The sequence below is a fragment of the Xiphophorus maculatus genome, chromosome 19, assembly GCF_002775205.1.
Source record: "Xiphophorus maculatus strain JP 163 A chromosome 19, X_maculatus-5.0-male, whole genome shotgun sequence".
In the NCBI taxonomy this organism is placed as follows: Eukaryota; Metazoa; Chordata; class Actinopteri; order Cyprinodontiformes; family Poeciliidae; genus Xiphophorus; species Xiphophorus maculatus.
In genome coordinates, this window is record NC_036461.1 from 3,179,810 (window position 1) to 3,198,363 (window position 18,554).

Genomic DNA, 18,554 nt, shown 5'->3' on the forward strand with positions numbered 1-18,554 from the left:
ACAAATTTTCTGTGTCTTTGGGTGGTTTTCCTACAGGTGAAGTTCCTCTGATGTGTTTAAAAATTGAAACGAGAGATTTTTTTGCTTTTTGTCTTAATTGGCACGCTTCCTTTAAGCAAAGTTATTTTCAAAATGTCAAATCACACAAATACTGTATATGGTCAACAGAAAACACAGCTTATGTAAAGTATGCATGTATGTATATGTAATGCAAGGTGTCTAAGTGCATTTGTAACTCAGACATGTAAACATATATTTGGCACTAATGGGATCTCATATTTGGATAGTATATTGTCACCTTCCTAAAGTAATGGCTTAAGTAAAGTGATTTTGGCAAAAAAACAAACAAACAAAAACACAAAAAGAAAGAAAAAAGAAAAAGAAAGACAAAAAACACAACCTCTTTTATGGCAAAAGATAATTTAGGTTTTACTAAAATTATTTTTGACCAAAAAAAAGATTTAAGCCATTGTTTTAGGAAGGAAGTATGAGTTTCACTTTCTGAAATTAGGAAATTTCCGTCCAACCTATGTAATTTAATTACAGTACTTTTTTTTATTATAAATGAAACGGTGTTTGTACAGAAAGTTCTGCTCACATTTAAATTTCTAGTGTTTTTGGTTGGTTTTCCCACAGATAAAATTCCTCTGACATGTTTAAAATTTCGGACGGCCCCTGAAGGCAGCACCAGGCTACACTGCATACGCGCCGTGGCGGAGAGCGAAGATGGCGGAGAATAATGTCGAAGCGGAGCACGATTGGAGCGACTGGGCCCTGGATGCGGCCGAGGACACTGTCATCGCGATGGAAACCCTGCTGGCCACGCTCAGAGCTTTCGAAGACGTTCTCAGACAGCAAGAAATCTCCGTGGCATCTTCCACGGAGTACTGCGACAACTTCTGTCAGGTAATGTGTATATCGTAGCTATCATTAGCTTCACGTTAGCTCCGCTAGGACTGTGTGGGTCTTTTTTCATAGAAAACACGAAGAGCTGCTGCTGCTCTTCTCCCCGTTATTTAGAAAACAGCTGTGTATTTGCTAATATTCCTTAATGCGTTCAGTTGAATATATCGCATCCCTACTGGAGGGGAAATTCACATTATTTGCAATATGTTTTATGTTTTGTTTGCTGGTTCCGCTTATTATGTTAAATTAGTTTTAGCTGTACCGTTACCTCAGTTGGCTTGTTTTTGTTTCGAAAATAAATATGAACATGCAGAATGAGCTCATGACATCGCTCCAGTTTGCACTTGATGCCTTGCTGCATGCATGTGGGGCGGGGCAGCATCGCGGTGTGTTTACCCCAAAATGTCAAAGGTTCTGCACCTTACTGATAACTTAATGTGTTTATGATTTCCAAACCGATCACCACCCAGTTTGAGTGGTGACCGGACTCTCTGCCATGTTGTTTCTGAATGATAATGACCTTAAATCACCATGCAAACACTGGGGTGCACAGTGTGAAAGTGTAACCGGGACCTTTTGTTTTATTTCAGAAAGGTTTTGAAAAGCGCTGCACCAATTGCAGTTTTCAGGCCGATCACCGATCTTTGAAAATCCTTCAAAAGTCGCTAAATGTAGCAACAAAGTTACTACTTGGCAGCAGTGGGATAACCATTAACTGCAAATATACATTTCTCACAGGAGAGCAAAAGAGGAGAGTAGCTATTTTTTTAAATAGCAGATATAAGATCTACTTCCCAAAATTAAACCAAAATCTTCTTTTAACCATTTAAAAATATAAAATGAAAAGCAAAAGTCATGTTGAGAGAGTTTGGGCGCCACTACATACTGGTTATTCATAAGGAATATTCTTAATTCTTAGGCCTGTGGGTCGTCTTCTGAAATCAACTCAAATGCCAAAAATTAGGGATGTTCAAAATATTGACATTAACATCTGTATCGGCTAATAATTTTTAACATATCGGGCTGAATATCGGCTATTGCAGCAATATTTATATTGAATATTGGTGCATTCCTACCAAAAATGACATCATGGCATCTTAAAAATATTAATTTCAAGATGTGAAATACATTCTTGATATTCTTCCAGGATTTTTATGTTTAAGATAAATTAACAGGTAAAGTAAATAAAGTAATATATTTTTAATTAATTTTTCCTGAAAAAACCCCCCAAAACTTATTAGAGGGCATCAATGAGAGTGTTTTATACCAAAGCATAGTTCTGCTTTAGTTGTTTAAAAGAATACAAATTAGAGGTACATTTAGTAAATAATTAATGTCTTTTTTAAATACATCTTATAAATTTGTATCAGTGACGATCTTTGTTGAGAGATTATTTGAATTAATAATTTGTAAAAGTTTGGCTCAGATGAATCTCTTTCTGTCTTCAACCAACTTATGCATTTATTTAAAATAAAAATGACAAAATAAATTCTAATTAGACAATCAAGCAATACTTTCAAATTAATCAAATATCCTTTGAGGAGGCAAAATATTATAATTTATATAAATTATTATTCTTTTGTTTCAATAATATTTCCTAGGTAATATTTTGTTTACAAAGGTGAAGAATTATTGACTCTACAATCCTCCAGCTGTGCAGCTTGATTGTTTTTAATATTTTATAATAATTAATTGGCTTACAAAGACAAAATATGGCAAAAATAAAAAGTTTCTGTTGAATATGAAGCTGCAAATTTTTCTTGGCTGCAGCTAAAAATCCCAGGTGAGTTTTTCTGTGTTCTGGGAATAAGACGGGTAAACAACGTTTTCAGAGTTCACGTTTTAACTTTTGGTGTGTATCATCAATACAGTGTAGAGCTGATCTGTTGATTATTTGGATTAATTGACTAATAATTTGATAGCAAAATATGATGAATGTTTTTACAGAATTTTAACCAGGTGAAGCGAAATGAACATATTTACAAACAGATATCTTTTATCTTAAATGCAAAATTTATTTTTCTTTTTTACAATTTTGTCTTTATTTCTGCTCTTAGGATGTTTTTCTTTCTTTAGCAAATTGACTTTTTTGACTCTGTTTACTCCAATTCACAATTAATCGATTACTAAATTAGTTGACGATTATTTGATTAATCACGATTAATCGTTTCAGCCTTACTGTTGATTAAAACTTGTCTCCATTCATTTTTAATTACTATAACAATATGCCATTTAATCATTTTCTTTTTTACATTTTGTTTAAACTGTTGAAACTTTCCATTTTCTAGTTGGTAGAGAGACAAACAATTAGGTGTCATTGAGTTTAAGTCGGAAGTAGTTCAGAGTTAATTAGTCTGTGGATGCAGGTCTCTGGAGTTGGGACTTTATTCCTGGCTGCTGTATATTTAGACAGGGGGGAATTAATTCAGCAAAAAGTTTCTCCTGTCTGATAATTGAGACTCCTGAGATGTCCGTTGTTTCTGCACGCAGGTGAAAATGTTGGATCCTTCCCTCTGTTTTGTTGTTTCTGAAGAAAACGCTGCTAAGGATGAAAAATATTAGATTACTTTTCAGTTTGGTGTCATGTATTTTTCTCTGTTATTTTAATTTTTACAAGCAGTTTTTTGCTGTTATTCCTGGTTTTGTGGTGCAGATTTAGATGTGCCAATTCCCCGCAGGCCCAATCAAAAAGAAACCTTCAGTCTGTCAACTGGGATCAAACAGGTGCAGACTGGTTTTTCCCCATGGAGGAAAACCCCCACTATTCCAGACAGAAGGTGTGTTAGGTCCAATTCAGATGGGGGGAAAAGAGAAGTACATTTATTTAAAAAATTCTGTAATTTAGAGATCAGTCTGAGATCATTATGAGAAAAAAACATGACAATCTCTGAGCTTTCATTTTACCTAAATTTGCTTGGATAAAACTCAGAAATTTTTGAAGACGTTTTATAGAAAAAAACATGAAAATTTCTGACTTTGAAAGTTGAAAAATTGCTTGGGGAAAAAAAATCCTCAAATTTTGAGATTTGTCTAAAGTTTTCTAGAAGAAAAATGTGGAAATTTTAGCGTTTGAAAAGACAAAAATTTGCTAGGAAAACTCACATTTTGAGATGAATCTCAGAAGTCTAGAAAAAACAAGGACATTTCTGAATTTGAAAATTTGCCAGAAGAAAACAAGAACATTTAGAAATTAGTCTCAGAAATATCCTAGAATGAACAAGAATATTTCTGAGTCTTAAAAGTTGAAAATTTGCTTGAAAAATCTCAGAAATCTTTAGAAAAAAAATTTCTAGAAAAAAGTGACATTTTCTGAGTAGGAAAAGATTAAATTGAGAGAAAAAAACTCATGAAGTTTTTGTTAGAAATTTTTTTCTTTCTATGTAGAATGGCCTAATGCGCTGTGGCACCAGGCAGATTTAACCGAAACGTTTCCTGACTGTTTTGTTGTCTTCTGCTGTCTGTCTGCAGGCGCTGATGCACTATGCTGGGAGCAGGAACTCCATAGAGCACGGTCTGCCTCTGCTGGAGGTTTACTGCCTGTCCATTAACTGCTTCGCTGCGGCCAGATCCCACCTGACCGCAGACTCCGACAGAGTGGGGCTCGTTTTGAAGAGGCTCGCTCTGTACGTAATGAAAATAATCCTCAAACATGAAACTTTTAGACCAGAATCAGTCACGCTTTTTCTTTAGCAGAGATCACACTAAATAAACACAGTATTTTTATCTAGTTTTCTACTGCAACCCTAACCCTATCTCAGTTTCGTAGTAAGTTACAAGTAGCTTTTAAGTAAGATATATGAGTTTGTTTTAAGTCAATAATTCCTTAATTTTTACTTTTAAAATCTACTTGCAGATTTTTTTTCAGTTATAAGACATTTTTTCAGTGTTAAGAGTAAAAGGACCTTTTTAAAAATCTAATTTACAGAATTATTAACTTAAAACAAGCTCCTACATCTTGCTTAAAAGCAAGTTGCTGAAAATAGTTGCATGTTAGTTTTGTCTTAATTCATGTGTATTAAGACATTTCCATAAAAACTAGACAAAAAATACTTGGTGGGATTTTGTTTCTGCAGTCCAGACAATTCTTTAATTAATCGTTCTGGTGAAAAATTTGCACGACTGGTTTCTTTGTTCTGCAATCTTTGAATATTTATTTCAATAATTGTTTTAGTTTACCACTTATCTGTAGTTTAATGGCGATCAGTGTCTGCAACCTTTCTTAAGCATTCAGTTGAAATATAAAGCAAGTGTTAGGCATAAATGTTTTAGTTATGCCATCAGAAATAGAAATATGTTCTCGATATGCAGAATTTTCATGTTTTGCACTTTAAGTCTTGTATCTTTGAAGATATTTTGTCCCAGCAGGTCCTTGTGGTTGCGATGGATAGATAGTAAGATGACAATAGTACTTAAAAAACCCTGCAGATCTGGTTTTTGCTGAAGCAAGTTTTTGGTTTGTCCCCTCCAGGCTTTGGTTACATGAGAAAATTTGATTAAAATGTATTTGCAAATCATATTTTCACGTTAATTCTGCAAAATCTTCTCCTAAATATTCCCCAGTTCACATTTAATTTAAGACGGTGCAAAAAAAAAAAAGTGTGTTCTTTAAATAAATCTAACAGCTGTGAAGAGGAAAATAGTGCCTGAAAATGAGGTAAAAATAGATCGTTAGCATCTGGTTGGATACATTTTTTATCTTTGTTTCTTTTCTTTGTCTCTGTCACAAAGAGGAAAATACAGGAACTCTGACTAGATGTTCTAGATCAGATCTGCGTCTCCATTTAGTGTCAGAAATAAAGAAAAGAGAAATTTTTTAATTGAAACACTGCAAAACCATAAAATCTTACAGAATATTTTGATCTAGTTTCTAGTGCAAATATCTTAGTACACTTGAAATGAGAAAACTAAATTACAAGTAACTTTTCAGCAAAACATAGGAGCTTGTTTTAAGTAAATAGTTTCTTGATATTGACAGAAACATACTTGTTCCATTGGCAGATTATTTTACTTATAGCATGTGAAAAATGTCTTTATTTTAAGTGAAATGATCTGACAATGAAACTGAAAACGAACTCAACTAAAAATAGTTAAGATTTTGTGTTTCTGCAGTGAATGTTATATTTTTTGTAACATTGATGAATTCAACTGGGTTTGTATCCAATTTAATGGGAGATGAAAGGCTTCAATGCTTCCCTATATGTGGAGTTGATTATTTTAACTTAAAAATAACCAATAAGGGCGTGCCGTGGTGGTGTAGTGGTTAGCGCCACCCGTATTTGGAGGCCTTGAGTCCTCGATGCGGCCGTCGCGGGTTCGACTCCCGGGCCCGACGATATTTGCTGCATGTCTTCCCCCCTCTCCTTTCCCGTTTCCTGTCAGCCTACTGTCATATAAGGGACACTAGAGCCCACAAAGACCCCTGGAGGGGTAAAAAAAAACAATAAAATGATTTTTAAAATGATGATTAGAGATTGCCTTAGAAATATTTTATACGTCCATCGTATTTCAAAGTATTCTTACTGGATAAACAAGCCCTATAGGTGAAATCCAGGCGGTTTTGGAGATGATTGACGGCCATCTTGTTCTTGTTTCATGCAGGAGCTGCTTTGAACTGTTGCTGTCGGTGCCTGACAACGAAATCCCATATGAAGCCTGGCTTCAGTTCCACCACTCTGTCCAGGTAGGAACCTTCAAAGCTCTGCCTGTTGATGGATTACAGATGGAAATCATATGGTGGAGGTTTCCACCCAACCAGTTCCAGTGTTGAACTGGTGTTGGTGCTTTATGCTTTCTAAACTGCTGGAGATTGGTTCATGGAGACCAGCGACCAATCAAAATGTTCAGGCTGCCATGATTTGTTTTGTTTTTGATTGGAACCTGAAATTCAGGCTGGAGGGTTTTTTGCATGGAGTTTGCATGTTGTACCTGTGTGAACTCCACGGTCAGGCTACAAACAGTCATATTGGATTTAGGGCTGAAATGATTAATTGTGATTAATCGATTGTTTAAATAATTGTTACCTAATTTACTAATCGATTAATCGTTTAACTGGAGCAAACAGACTCAAAAAGGCCATTTTCTAAAAGTACAACACAGTCAGAGCAGCACATAGTTTGGAATGGACATATTTGGTTTAAGTCTGAAACGATTAATCATGATTAATCTATTATTGAAATAATGTTTGAAATTATTGGAAATTAATTAAGTAATTGATTATTTGTTAACTTATTTGCTGGAACAGCACAGTCAGACTAGCAGATATTTTCAAATACACATTTGGGTTTAGGGATGAAATGATTAATCATGATTAATCAATTGTTAAAATACTCATTAGCTAATTTAGTAATAGATCAATTGTTAACTGGAGTAAACAGACTCAAAAAGACAATTTGCTAAAAGAACAACACAATCAAAGCAACAGATTACAAATACACATTTTGGGTTTAGGGCTGAAACGATTAATCATGGTCGATTATTGACATAGTAGTCAAATAATTTACTAATTGATTAATCATTAACTAGAGTAAACAGACTTCAAGGAATTTGGATTTGGATAACTAAAGTGTGAATTTTTCTCTGTACATCTGAAAAAACTGCTTTGGTGTAAAAACTGTAAATGAAAGTGACACTTGCTGACCCAGTCGTGAAGTTGTGGATCAAATTCCAAATTATATCCACAAACACTGAAAACGTTGCTTAGAATAATTTTAGGGATCTTTGTGGAAAAAAAACGGACAAAAATTATAATTTAAGGGAAACAAACGAGCTACAAAGAACTTTTAGGAGACACATTTACCTTGTCATACATAATATAGGATTCTGAACCAATAAAATGGACCGGTCCAATATTTTATCCAATCCAGAATTTACCAGTTTAAAATCTTATTATCTGAGAACAATTTTGTGACAAAAAAAAGGAGAAATGAACGTGTTTGGTATCACCCATAGACCAATCAAGGAAGTGTAATAAGTCACTATTAATAAGCACAAAGTGACATTATTACATATATTTTTAAGTCGATTTATTTCTTGAAAATTCAATTTTATTAGTTAATGTCATCATTTAAAATGTATAGTTACTTATTTAATGTTTATTAATTTGATAGTTTAATTACCTTATAGTGTAGTTATTCATTTGGTTTTTTCCCTGTTTGGTCCTTCCATGCACCATCATGATTAATCAAAAAAATAATCTACTGACGCCACTTTTTACATAATTTTTTTTTAGATAAAAAAAGATGGTGCTTTTTTAAACAATTTTTATTATTCTCTTTTTTGATGGATGAAGCTTGTTTTTGCAGTGTAATGTATTGTTTTTATATTGATTGCATCCTGATGGCATACAGATGAAAACTAGCCTGTATGGTAATGCTAGCTAGTGATGTGATGTACATTATAAACGAACAGCAACTTTAATTAATGGACCTGAATTTGTTTCTGTGTTTGCTGCAGATTGCCCATGACACACTCATCCAGTATGGCAGCACAGACCTCCAAGCACTTCTGCAGATAACGGGAGAAGGTGGAGCCTGGAGCAACCCGATCCTGAACGCTCTGCTGACCGGCCAGACCACCAGCCCAGAGGACGGTTAGGCTCCGCCCCCTTTCTGTTGGCCGCCTTTACTTGCCGCTAGAGCTGGGAGATTAATTAATTAATTTAATCGATTAATTCAATTTTTGTTTTTTAAAGAGTTTATTTTTGGAAAATCAGGATTTTTCCACCAATGTTCTCCATTGGTTTTCATAGTTCAGTGATGTCAACATGATGAGGGCGGCCATCTTGTTTGACAAACGCATTTCTATTTATTCAGACTTTGAATTCAAGTCGGAATATTAAGACCAGGGTTATAAAACAATAATTTTAGGATAATAAAGTAGTAATTTTATTAGAACGCCCAACAAAAAATTTAAATAACAAATGTTGAGCATCTTTGGTATAAGTTTTACAGATAATACTTGATCTTTTAAAACATTATTATCAGATTACTATCAGTAGCAAGACTTTGAAACGATGGTGCAAAAAAAAAAAAAACTCACGTCAGATCATAACGAAGCTTTTTTCTTGTTAAAACAACGTTTTTCTAGAAATTTTAAGACTTTTTTTCTAGTAAAATTGCATTTTTCTGCTAATATTATGACTATATTCTCATAATTGCCAACAGCCATCACCATCTACAATAATTCTGATGAATTTGAATTAATGTGAGTTACTTTGATATTTAAATTCCCTTTGGATCAATAAAATATTTTTAAATTTGAATTTTGAATTGAATTTGAAATAATTAAACAAATTGGCCCTAATATTCTGTCGTCCACTTTTTGAAAGTATTTTCTGCCATTTGCAATTTGTTTTATTTAGAAATGAAAGCAAGAAAAAACAACTACCCAGGTCCAGTTACTTTATCCTCTAGTCATGAATATTAATTCCTGTTCTGTGTTTGTAGTTAATGCGTACATTAGCCTGGAGGGCGAGGGCTTCATGGAGATGCGGGTGAAGCACCTGGAGAAGATGGGCGAGGTCGCCAAGGCCGGCGTGTTGGCCAAAGCCTGCGCTGAATGCAGCCTTATTTCCAACCAGGGAATGTTCCGGCAGATTTACGTCTCCCAGCTGTGCATGCTGCTGCCCAACGAAGAGGCCATTATGGAGGCAAGGCACCTCTTCATTTAATTTTATTCAACTTTTATTCTTTGCTTTCAATTCACTGTTAACCTGTCAGAAGTTTCCAAAGCTCTGACATCATCATCATAGTTTAAAGATGGTACATTTCTGAATTTGAAGACGTTACTAAATAAATCTCTGACATTATTGTTTTGTTTAGCAAATAGAAATAATTTTGATAATTTCAACTCATCTAAAAAAGGAGAAGTTTGGTCTGATTTGACTTCAGACAGAGACAGAAAAATTTATACATGTCGTTTTATCCAGTGTATGTAAACTTCTGGTTTCAGCTGTATGTTTCCTTAAATTGACACATTTCAACTTTTTTTTTTTTTAGATTTTACAATGGCTTTTGAAATTATTTTCTTGATTTTTCCCAATATTTAAAGATGCAACCATTTTATTACTTTTTTTTTTCCAAAATCAAAAGCTGAGAAACGAACATAAAATCAATCTTTTGAGCTTAACATCATGTTATGATGTTATTCCCTCATCAAAAATAAACCTGGAGTGTTGATTTGATTCTTTCGTGCCTGTTTGAGAAATCCTTTAATCTCCATGGCAACCAGTCAGCTGCAGAAAACGGCAGGGTGGACCTAGCTCCGCCTTCGAGGCACAGCTCCTCCTCATAGCTGAAGTTTTAAGCTTCAGAGCAGCTCCTTCAGACTAGCCAGCAGCAATTAGCAAACATCTACTGAGCTCATTATAGGAGCTGCTTCTCAGTGAAACGCTGCTATAAATGTTGTTGGAGGGTTAATAAAAGAGCCATGTTGTGACGACGTCCTGAAGGCGGAGTTACAGAAAGAGCAGTTTGTTTGTTTTTTTAAAGAGATAGAGACCAGATTTTAAAGGTGTTAAATTATGAATCATATTTGATATATAGAGAATTTTTGTTACTATTTTTGTAACTATGTGCCTGGAAAATACATGATACTGGCCCTTTAAGAGAAACGTTTTCAGCAGGGTTTTTTTTTCACGTTTTCAAGGAGAGACTGTTTCAAAACACACCTAGATAAGATGTCCTGCTCTGCAAAAAGAAGTCTATTGTTTTTCCGAGAAGAAATGGAGGAGAATTAAATGATTTCTACAGCATACTGAGCTCTAAACCAGCAGAAAAAGAGAAATACTTTACGTGAACTCCTGTTCTGATAGTCTGAAAAATAAAGTAACTGTACATGTAGCCTTTGTTTTACCGTTTTCTGGCCCTCCTGCAACAATAGTAACTTTTTGTCTTTGGTTCTGTTTACTTCTTCAGATTTCCAGGCTGGACTGTAAGGACGTGCTGGACATCACATCCAGTTTGGAGTCGGAGGGAGAGGAGTACACGGCCTTCATTCTCTGCACAACTTTCCTAACGCAGCAGCTGCAGCAACAGAGTCTTTACTGCTCTTGGTGAGCCCAGACGCCCCGTCGCTAATGCAACTAAAGTCTCCAATCAGACTTTCTTTTCTTGTATATCTTCATTTAATGGAGCCAGACATTATTTTTTTAATCAGGAACATTGTTAGACATAAACAGAGGTTTATCTAGTTCAGGGATCTGCAATGCTTATAACCTAAAGAGACATTTTTTCCTCTTGGTTTAGACAAATTAACTGGCTTAGAGTCACAAATATCACATAATCTTTGGAAAAAAGACAACTTTTAATCTAACCAGTTTCAGTCTGCATCTTAACACTAACAAATTAAAAACCTTTTCATAAATTTGCACCAATTAGAGATTTTATGGCCAGTTTTTATCACTGATTTTGTGAATGTGCGAGGCTTTTAGCCGGCTTTAGAACTCGCTTTGCTTTCCTATTTGAAAATGTTCTTATGTTTCTTGATTGAAAGGGATTTGATATCGTTGTGGAGTAAGCTTCAGAGAAGACTTGACCCCTCGCTGACCTCTCTGCGAGAACGATGCCTTCAGCTTGGTGCCATTGCCAAAACGGTCCAACATCTGCTGTACCTGGTCCGTGTGATTCAGGCAGAGGTTCGTTCACCACTTTTCACATGTGCACTACAGGCCAGAAGAATCAAACAGGGTCAAAGGTCACAAATATGTAGGTTTGCTTACATCAGACTAAATACGGTTACTACTGTATTAAAGGAGATGCTTATTGAAATACATTTTTACTGTGTATTTCTTTTTTGCATTTTACTTTCTTTAAAGTTTCACAGCAGCATGGCTTATACGCGATACTGCGATTTATTGTTTTTACTTTTTAAAATGTAGCATCCAGAATGACTCTTGTACTTTTAGACGCTAGTTAAAGTTGCAGTTTGACGTTTTTCAGTGTTTCTACTTCTATTTTATGAACATCTGCTTTTAGTGCTTTCATAAAATTAGCAGAAATAAATCCAACTTGTGTTGGTAATGGTTGGTAATGGCACCACTAATGCAACAAGAACATAAATTAGGAGGACCCGAGCAACGATATTTTTTATTATTATTTTTTGGCTTGGGCTGGAATGATTAATCATGATTATTCGATTATTTAGTTATCGATAAATCATTAATTGAAATATACAAGACCGTTTGCTGAAAAAAACAACATATTTAGCGCCACGGTTAAACCAAAACTGTACAAAATGTATATAAATTTGCATTTAAGATTAAGACAGCTTTGTCTGTAAATATATTTTACCCAAAAATCCTTAAGTAGCAAAGTTTTATCTTCACCTGGTTGAAATTCACTAAAGGAATGCTACGTTATTTCATTTTAGACGATAAAAGGACTATTTTCTTATTTTAAAAAATTTATTGAATCCTTTGTTTGCATTTTTGATGTATTTCTAATATTGTATAAAAAAGATTTAAATAGTTAAATAAAAAAATCTGTTGAATGTGAAACTGGAACTCAAATTGACTGAACCAGAGCACCGACTCTTTGCTTGGGCTGAAACGATTAATTGGATAAAAAAAATGTTTTTAATTAATACATTTTTTTTTTAAGTCAACTAATTTACTTAGCGGTTAATGGCTAATTGGAGTATACAAACTAAAATTTCTAATATTATATAAAAAGGTCTAAGTTGTTGAAGGAAAAGAATGAGCCAATTTGTTTATGTGATTAATCGTCAGAATAATCGATTACTAAAATAATCATTAGTTGCAGCCCTAGTCTGCATTTTAAAAAACAAACAAATTATCTACAAATTTGTTAATTTTAACGTTTTTCTCTTTTTTTCAGGCAGAGGAAATTGGAATACTTTCCTCAGTGGGTCTTTGTGTCAAAGCCCTTCAGCTTCCAAAGCAGGATGACTCAGAAACGAGGACATCCATATGCAAGATGGTGTCCTCCCTCCTTCCAAACGACCTGGAAGTTTTGCGTGCCTGCCAGCTGACGGAGTTCCTCCTTGGCACCAGCCAGGAAGCCTTCAATTGCCTGAAGGAGCTCTACATGCGCCCAGACCAAAAGTACGACCAGGAGGGGGAGGTCATCCCCAACTCTCTCCGCTGCGAGTTGCTGCTGGCGCTGAAAGCCGACTGGCCTTTTGATCCCGAGTTCTGGGACTGGAAAACTCTTAAAAACCACTGCATATCGCTGCTAGGGATTAGGCCGGAGTCAGAGGAGGAGGAAGAGGACGAGGAAGAGAAGGCGAAGCAGCAGGAGCCACAAGGACTTCAAATAAAGGTAGAACTGGAACCCCACAACAGGATAAATGGGGGTCTTGATGTGGATAAAAATCTGATCAATAACCACATGGGCATTAAGGGAGGGTGTGAGATGAAAAGGTCAAAGCTGCGGTGTCAGATTTGTAAGAGATCCATCACAGACATACAGATAATTCATCACTCCAAAAGACACTCAGAGAAGAGCAATCACCCCTGCCCGGTGTGCTTGGAGGACTTCCAGAGCAGAAAGGACCTGATTCCCCACCTGAGGAGACACATCCCGAACCACGAGCCTCCAACTCAGCACAGCATAAAGACCGAAGACACACAGAAGCAACTGGATGAAGACGATGACGTCGAACCGGGCGAGATCACCGTCGACCCCTCGTTGATGCTGTACTACGAATCTACGCATGACCCGGACGTGTTGCATCATATCGTCGAACAGGCCAAGAACAAGGAGAAGCAGGAGGACGGCGACGAGCACATCACCTTCGACTACATCGACAAACACTTCAAGCTTCAGAACCGCGAGGTGTATCCCTGCCCGGCAACCAAATGCACTCGTATCTTTAAACACTCCAAGTATCTATATGTCCACCTAAAATCGGAGCACAAGGGAGATGAAAATGTGAAATATTTCCATCAGATGCGAGACAAAAGGGAAAAATGCGTCTTCTGTAGGCGCCACTTTGTCTCAGCTTACCATCACCGCAAACACAGGAAGGTTCACTACGGCGACCGGCCTTACATGTGCGTGGTCCATGGCTGTGGCACTCGTTTTGGGACGTCCAATGAACTCGTGATGCACAAGCACACTCACGGCTTTCAGCTGAACTACCAATGCGAGCTCAAGGGCTGCTACATCACATACTCCGACCTGGGGCAAATCTACCACCACGAAGCGCAGCACTTCAGAGACGCCGCCTTTACCTGCAGTAGTGGTGAATGTAAAAAATACTTCTTATCCAAAAAGGACTTCCTAAAGCATCTATCCACACACAACATAACGTTCACCGAAAACGACTTTGAGGCGCAGAAAAGGGCTAAGCGGAAATTCTTCAAGGCTGTCCGTGAGGTGATGGTCCGCCCTGTGAAGCCTGTGGATGTGAAGGATGCTATAAACGGCGATATTCTGAACTCTCAGGCGATCAGTTCTAGCTCCTCTTTGCAAGAACACGAGTTCAGTGAGCCCAAGGCGATGATAACGCTGGTGGCTGTGTGCTTCGATGGAAGCAAGTTCACATGCGGCTTTGAGAAGTGTGGAATGACCTTTACCAGAGCCAGAGACGTCCAGAGGCATCTAAAGTGTGCTCACCCGGAACATCTCAAGCTGGAAAACAGAGATCAAAAAAACGACAAGGAGGAGAACCCGCCGATGCTCAAAGACATCAAGACGGAAATGGAGCAAGAGATCGATGAACGTGGAGAACAAGAGCACTCTCCGTTGTTGCCCGTTGAGTCAGGCAAAGAAAACAATGTGTCCTTTGATACCACACCAAATGAAACAACTTCCTTAAGCCTTAACGCAAAAACTGACGCTATGAACGAAATCCTTATCGGGCTGAGCAATCTAACCCTTGACCCCTCGTCGTCTCACACTTCACAAAACTCAGACTTTATATTGTCTCAGTCGTCTCTTCACCAGGCGATCATAGCGAAGCCTCCAGTTGTGTTGCTCAAGAAGAGACGCCATTTACTGGAGCAGAGGGTAAAATCCGAAGCAGAGCAGTCACCGGTAACAGCGGAGGAGGATGACTCGTTAGCTTCAGCCAAGCCATATCTTTGCGAAATCAAACGTTGTGGCTTTCGGACTGCAAGGAGCTACAGCTTGCTGCGGCACTATGTCTCCATACACAACCACACGTTCGATGATGCCAAGCTGATGACTTCCTCATTCAAGCCTTACAAATGCCAACTTTGCACCAAGAGTCACAGAGAGAAGAGAGTCCTGAAGGCCCACTATCTTCAAACGCATAACATGACTGAGGACTATTTTGAGAAACTGAGCTTTGGGCCTGTGCCGTTTGAAGGAAACAAAGGCTCTCCAACACCAAAGCACGGTGAGAAAGTTACAAAGGATGCTGAGGGGATGCTGCAGCTGGAGGCAAAGGAAGAAACTGGGACCAGTGAGAATGGAGAAAATGGCAGCAATCACTCCTCAATGGAAGAAGGAGAGGATGAATCAGAGAACAAAGATGAGCAGAAAGAGGAAAACGAGGAGGATAAAACACAGCAGATCCGAACAAGGCGTGTCGTGGCCAAAAGCAACCTGTGTTACATGCTGGATAAACTCAGTAAACCGTTCCACTGTGTGGCCAAAAACTGCTATGCCTCCTTTTCCACTCAGGGAGGCCTCGTCCGCCACCTGCAGTTGGTGCATCACTACAACCGTTCCCAACTCCTTTTGGAGAAAGACGGTGATGCACATAGCAGTCCTGAAGCCAAAAGGGAACCTGCAAAGAAAAGACCTCTCACAAACTCAGATGAACCTCAGCCCCAGTTCAAGTGTCACTTTGCCAAATGCTCTGCCTCATACCACCTTAAAAGCAGTCTGGTGAGGCACACAAGAGATGTTCACTCCCGGCCTCCAGAGCTCATACGATGCAAATTTGACGGTTGCTCAAAGGTCTTCAGCCACAACGAGGACCTTAAGAAACACACTCTTTACAGCCACTTTGAGTACTATGACTCACTGGTGGTACGGCTGCAGAGCACGCACAAAGAGTCTGTTTCCGGCTGCCAAAAGAAGGTGATAGTTGCACAAAGGAGTTCTCGGAAGGATGGAACTTCTGAACCCACCACTGAGAATTCAGAGTCCGAAGGGACGACAGAGTCGGAAAAAAAGGACGACAGCGACGCTGATGGGAAAAAGGCGTCGAGTAAAAACGAGAAGCCAAGGAGAAACACTTTTAGTGACTTTGTGTTGAGATCTCACGAGGAAGCGCTACAGATGTGTCAGGACCGCTGTCTGCGCGTGGCGTACCCGTGCATGGTCCAAGACTGCGACTCGGTCGTCACCTACCTGCACAGCTTGCACCGTCACTACAGGGGGGTGCACCGCATGGAACAGGAAGATCTCTGCAAACATGAAGACAAGCTCGTTTTCAACGCAGAGCAGCTGGAGGTTTTGATCCAAAGGAAGTCCGCCAGGCCCCCCATTATGGGAGAATCGTCACCTGCAGTGGTTCAGACAATGGAGGTCAAAGCTGAAGTGGAAAACACAGAGGAGCAGTCTCCGCCTCAAAGTCCTCCTGCAGTTGAAGCCAAAACGCAGGAGGAGGAAAGTCCTGAGGCTCTGGAAATATTAGAGAAAAAAAACAAGGAGGTTCCACCTGAGGTTGCAAATGAGGCGCCTAAAGAGGAAGAGATCAAAGAAGAGCCTCGTGAGGAGCTGCTTGAAGTTACAAGACCAGACAGCGCTACAAAACAGAATGAAAGATCGATACTAGACAAATTCAAACCACTGCTTCGTCCCGTCACTGTGGCTCTCTCACCTCCATGCTCGCTTCATGTTGCTTCTGAGGCAGATGATAAAGTAACAAACACTGCGCCACCACAAACACCTCCGCCGCCGGCGTCTCCATCACCGCCGCCCACTGCCCCCATCCGCCAGCCGCTGAAACGGAAAAACGACCTCTCTGAACAGCCTCTCGGCATCCAAGAAACCAAGCCTAAAAGCCCCTCTCCAACCTCTTTTGACATCGGCACCTACAAGCCAATGGGCTTCGAGGAATCCTTCTTGAAGTTCATTCAAGACTCAACTCCGGCAGAGGAAGACGAACTGGCGAAACGCAAAGACACTTTCAAACGGGGCTGCTCCTTGAAGGAGAACAACCAGTTGGGGATCTCTCACACCCGCAACCGGCGCGCCCACTCCCCACTGGTGAAGCCCCACGCCATGACTGGAGACTTCACCTCAGTACAAAACTTGAAGTCCATCCTGGACAAAGCCCTGGCCGGGTGTGGGGACCTGGCTATCAAGCAGCTACAGTACCTCAGACCGGTGGTGGTGCTGGGAAGGCCTGTATCCAGCACCACTACGCCTGACCTCTTCCCATCAAAGACTAACGGCAAATTGCTTCTTGGAAGTTAGTTTCACTGAGCACCTTTTTTTCTTTCTGTTAAGTGGTATTGAAAATAACTTTTTTCCCCACACAAAAAATGTCAGTATTTTAATTTCATCCAAAACATTTTTTCTAAGTTAACTGACCTTTTGTAGAAATTAGAATAGTAATGAAAAAAACGAGCCTCAGAGGTACACATCAGAACAATCTGACAGTATTTTACATTTATCAGTCAGATAACATCCAGTGTATGAATTCAGTCGCTAATGTATATTTACTCCAGCCCTCTCGGATACATGTATAGCTTTTCAGATTGTTAGAGATGATCAGTAGCAAAATGCCAAGCCTTTTCACTCTGGTGAAAATGTGACTGAAATGTTTCCTTTCTACTTCAGTCCAGAGAAAAGTATGTTTGGCAATTTTTCACCTCCATTTATATAAAACCAGTATTGGCAGCAGTTCTTGGACAACATGTATGTAATGATTTCTAATAAAAAAAATTACATGTGGAAATACGTTTAGGGCATTTTGTAATCAATGAAAGTTTTAGTTTGAAGTTTGGTGGATTCATTAAGTGCCAATAATAATAATTGCATTTTGGTCTGTTTCTGATTTGGAAAGAAGAAAAAAAAATAACTTTGTACATTGATATCTGTAAAATATAGTGTCATGTTTTCAGTTGCATAATAATATTTACATAGTCAGAAGACTAGTAAAAGTAAATCATGTATTAAAGTCACAGAAAATCCAAAGAAGAAATTATGCAGAATTATTTGCTACATCACTGTTCACAAGCTTATCAAGATTATATAAAATTATAGACAATATTTGATTATTTTTCCAGATGACGAACATTTTGGGTGTGGTACTCTTTCAGTTGGAAAAATGACGCCCCCTACAGGGTTACATTTTACAGAATCTCCATGCACAATTAGAGGTGGTATGATGGTTCAAATTGTATGTTGAACCTTGCCGCCATATTGTGAGTGGCATTTTTTTTTAAACGTAGTGTTTAGTTTTAAGTGTGCGAGTGAGAATCCACTCGGGTTTATTTTTAGAGCACATTTAATCAGCATTGCAATTCAAAGTGCTTTAACAAGCAAAACAGAGAGGTAATGAAAAGTTATAATCCAGAACAATGAACCTATTTTTCATGCGTCATTAGCCTTGATTTAAAGGGACTCAGTGTTTCAGCTCTTTTGCAATTTTCTGAAAGTTTGTTCCAGATTAGTGGCGCATAAAAACTGAACTCTGCTTTTCCATGTTTGGTTATTTAATGTATTAAGAATACATTAAATCAGGGCGTGCCGTGGTGGCGTAGC

General features: G+C 38.2%; 1 protein-coding gene across 1 annotated transcript; it reads left to right on the forward strand.

Annotated features, from left to right (window-relative positions):
- Window positions 1–704: 704 nt before the first annotated feature.
- On the forward strand, window positions 705–18,170 carry rlf (rearranged L-myc fusion). Its single transcript, XM_005801302.3, has 8 exons — window positions 705–906; window positions 4,375–4,529; window positions 6,505–6,586; window positions 8,359–8,494; window positions 9,351–9,553; window positions 10,821–10,957; window positions 11,398–11,539; window positions 12,741–18,170. The coding sequence occupies exons 1-8, from the start codon at window positions 727–729 to the stop codon at window positions 17,259–17,261; spliced, it is 5,556 nt and encodes a 1,851-aa protein (XP_005801359.1). The 5' UTR covers window positions 705–726; the 3' UTR covers window positions 17,262–18,170.
- The last annotated feature ends 384 nt before the right edge of the window (window positions 18,171–18,554 follow it).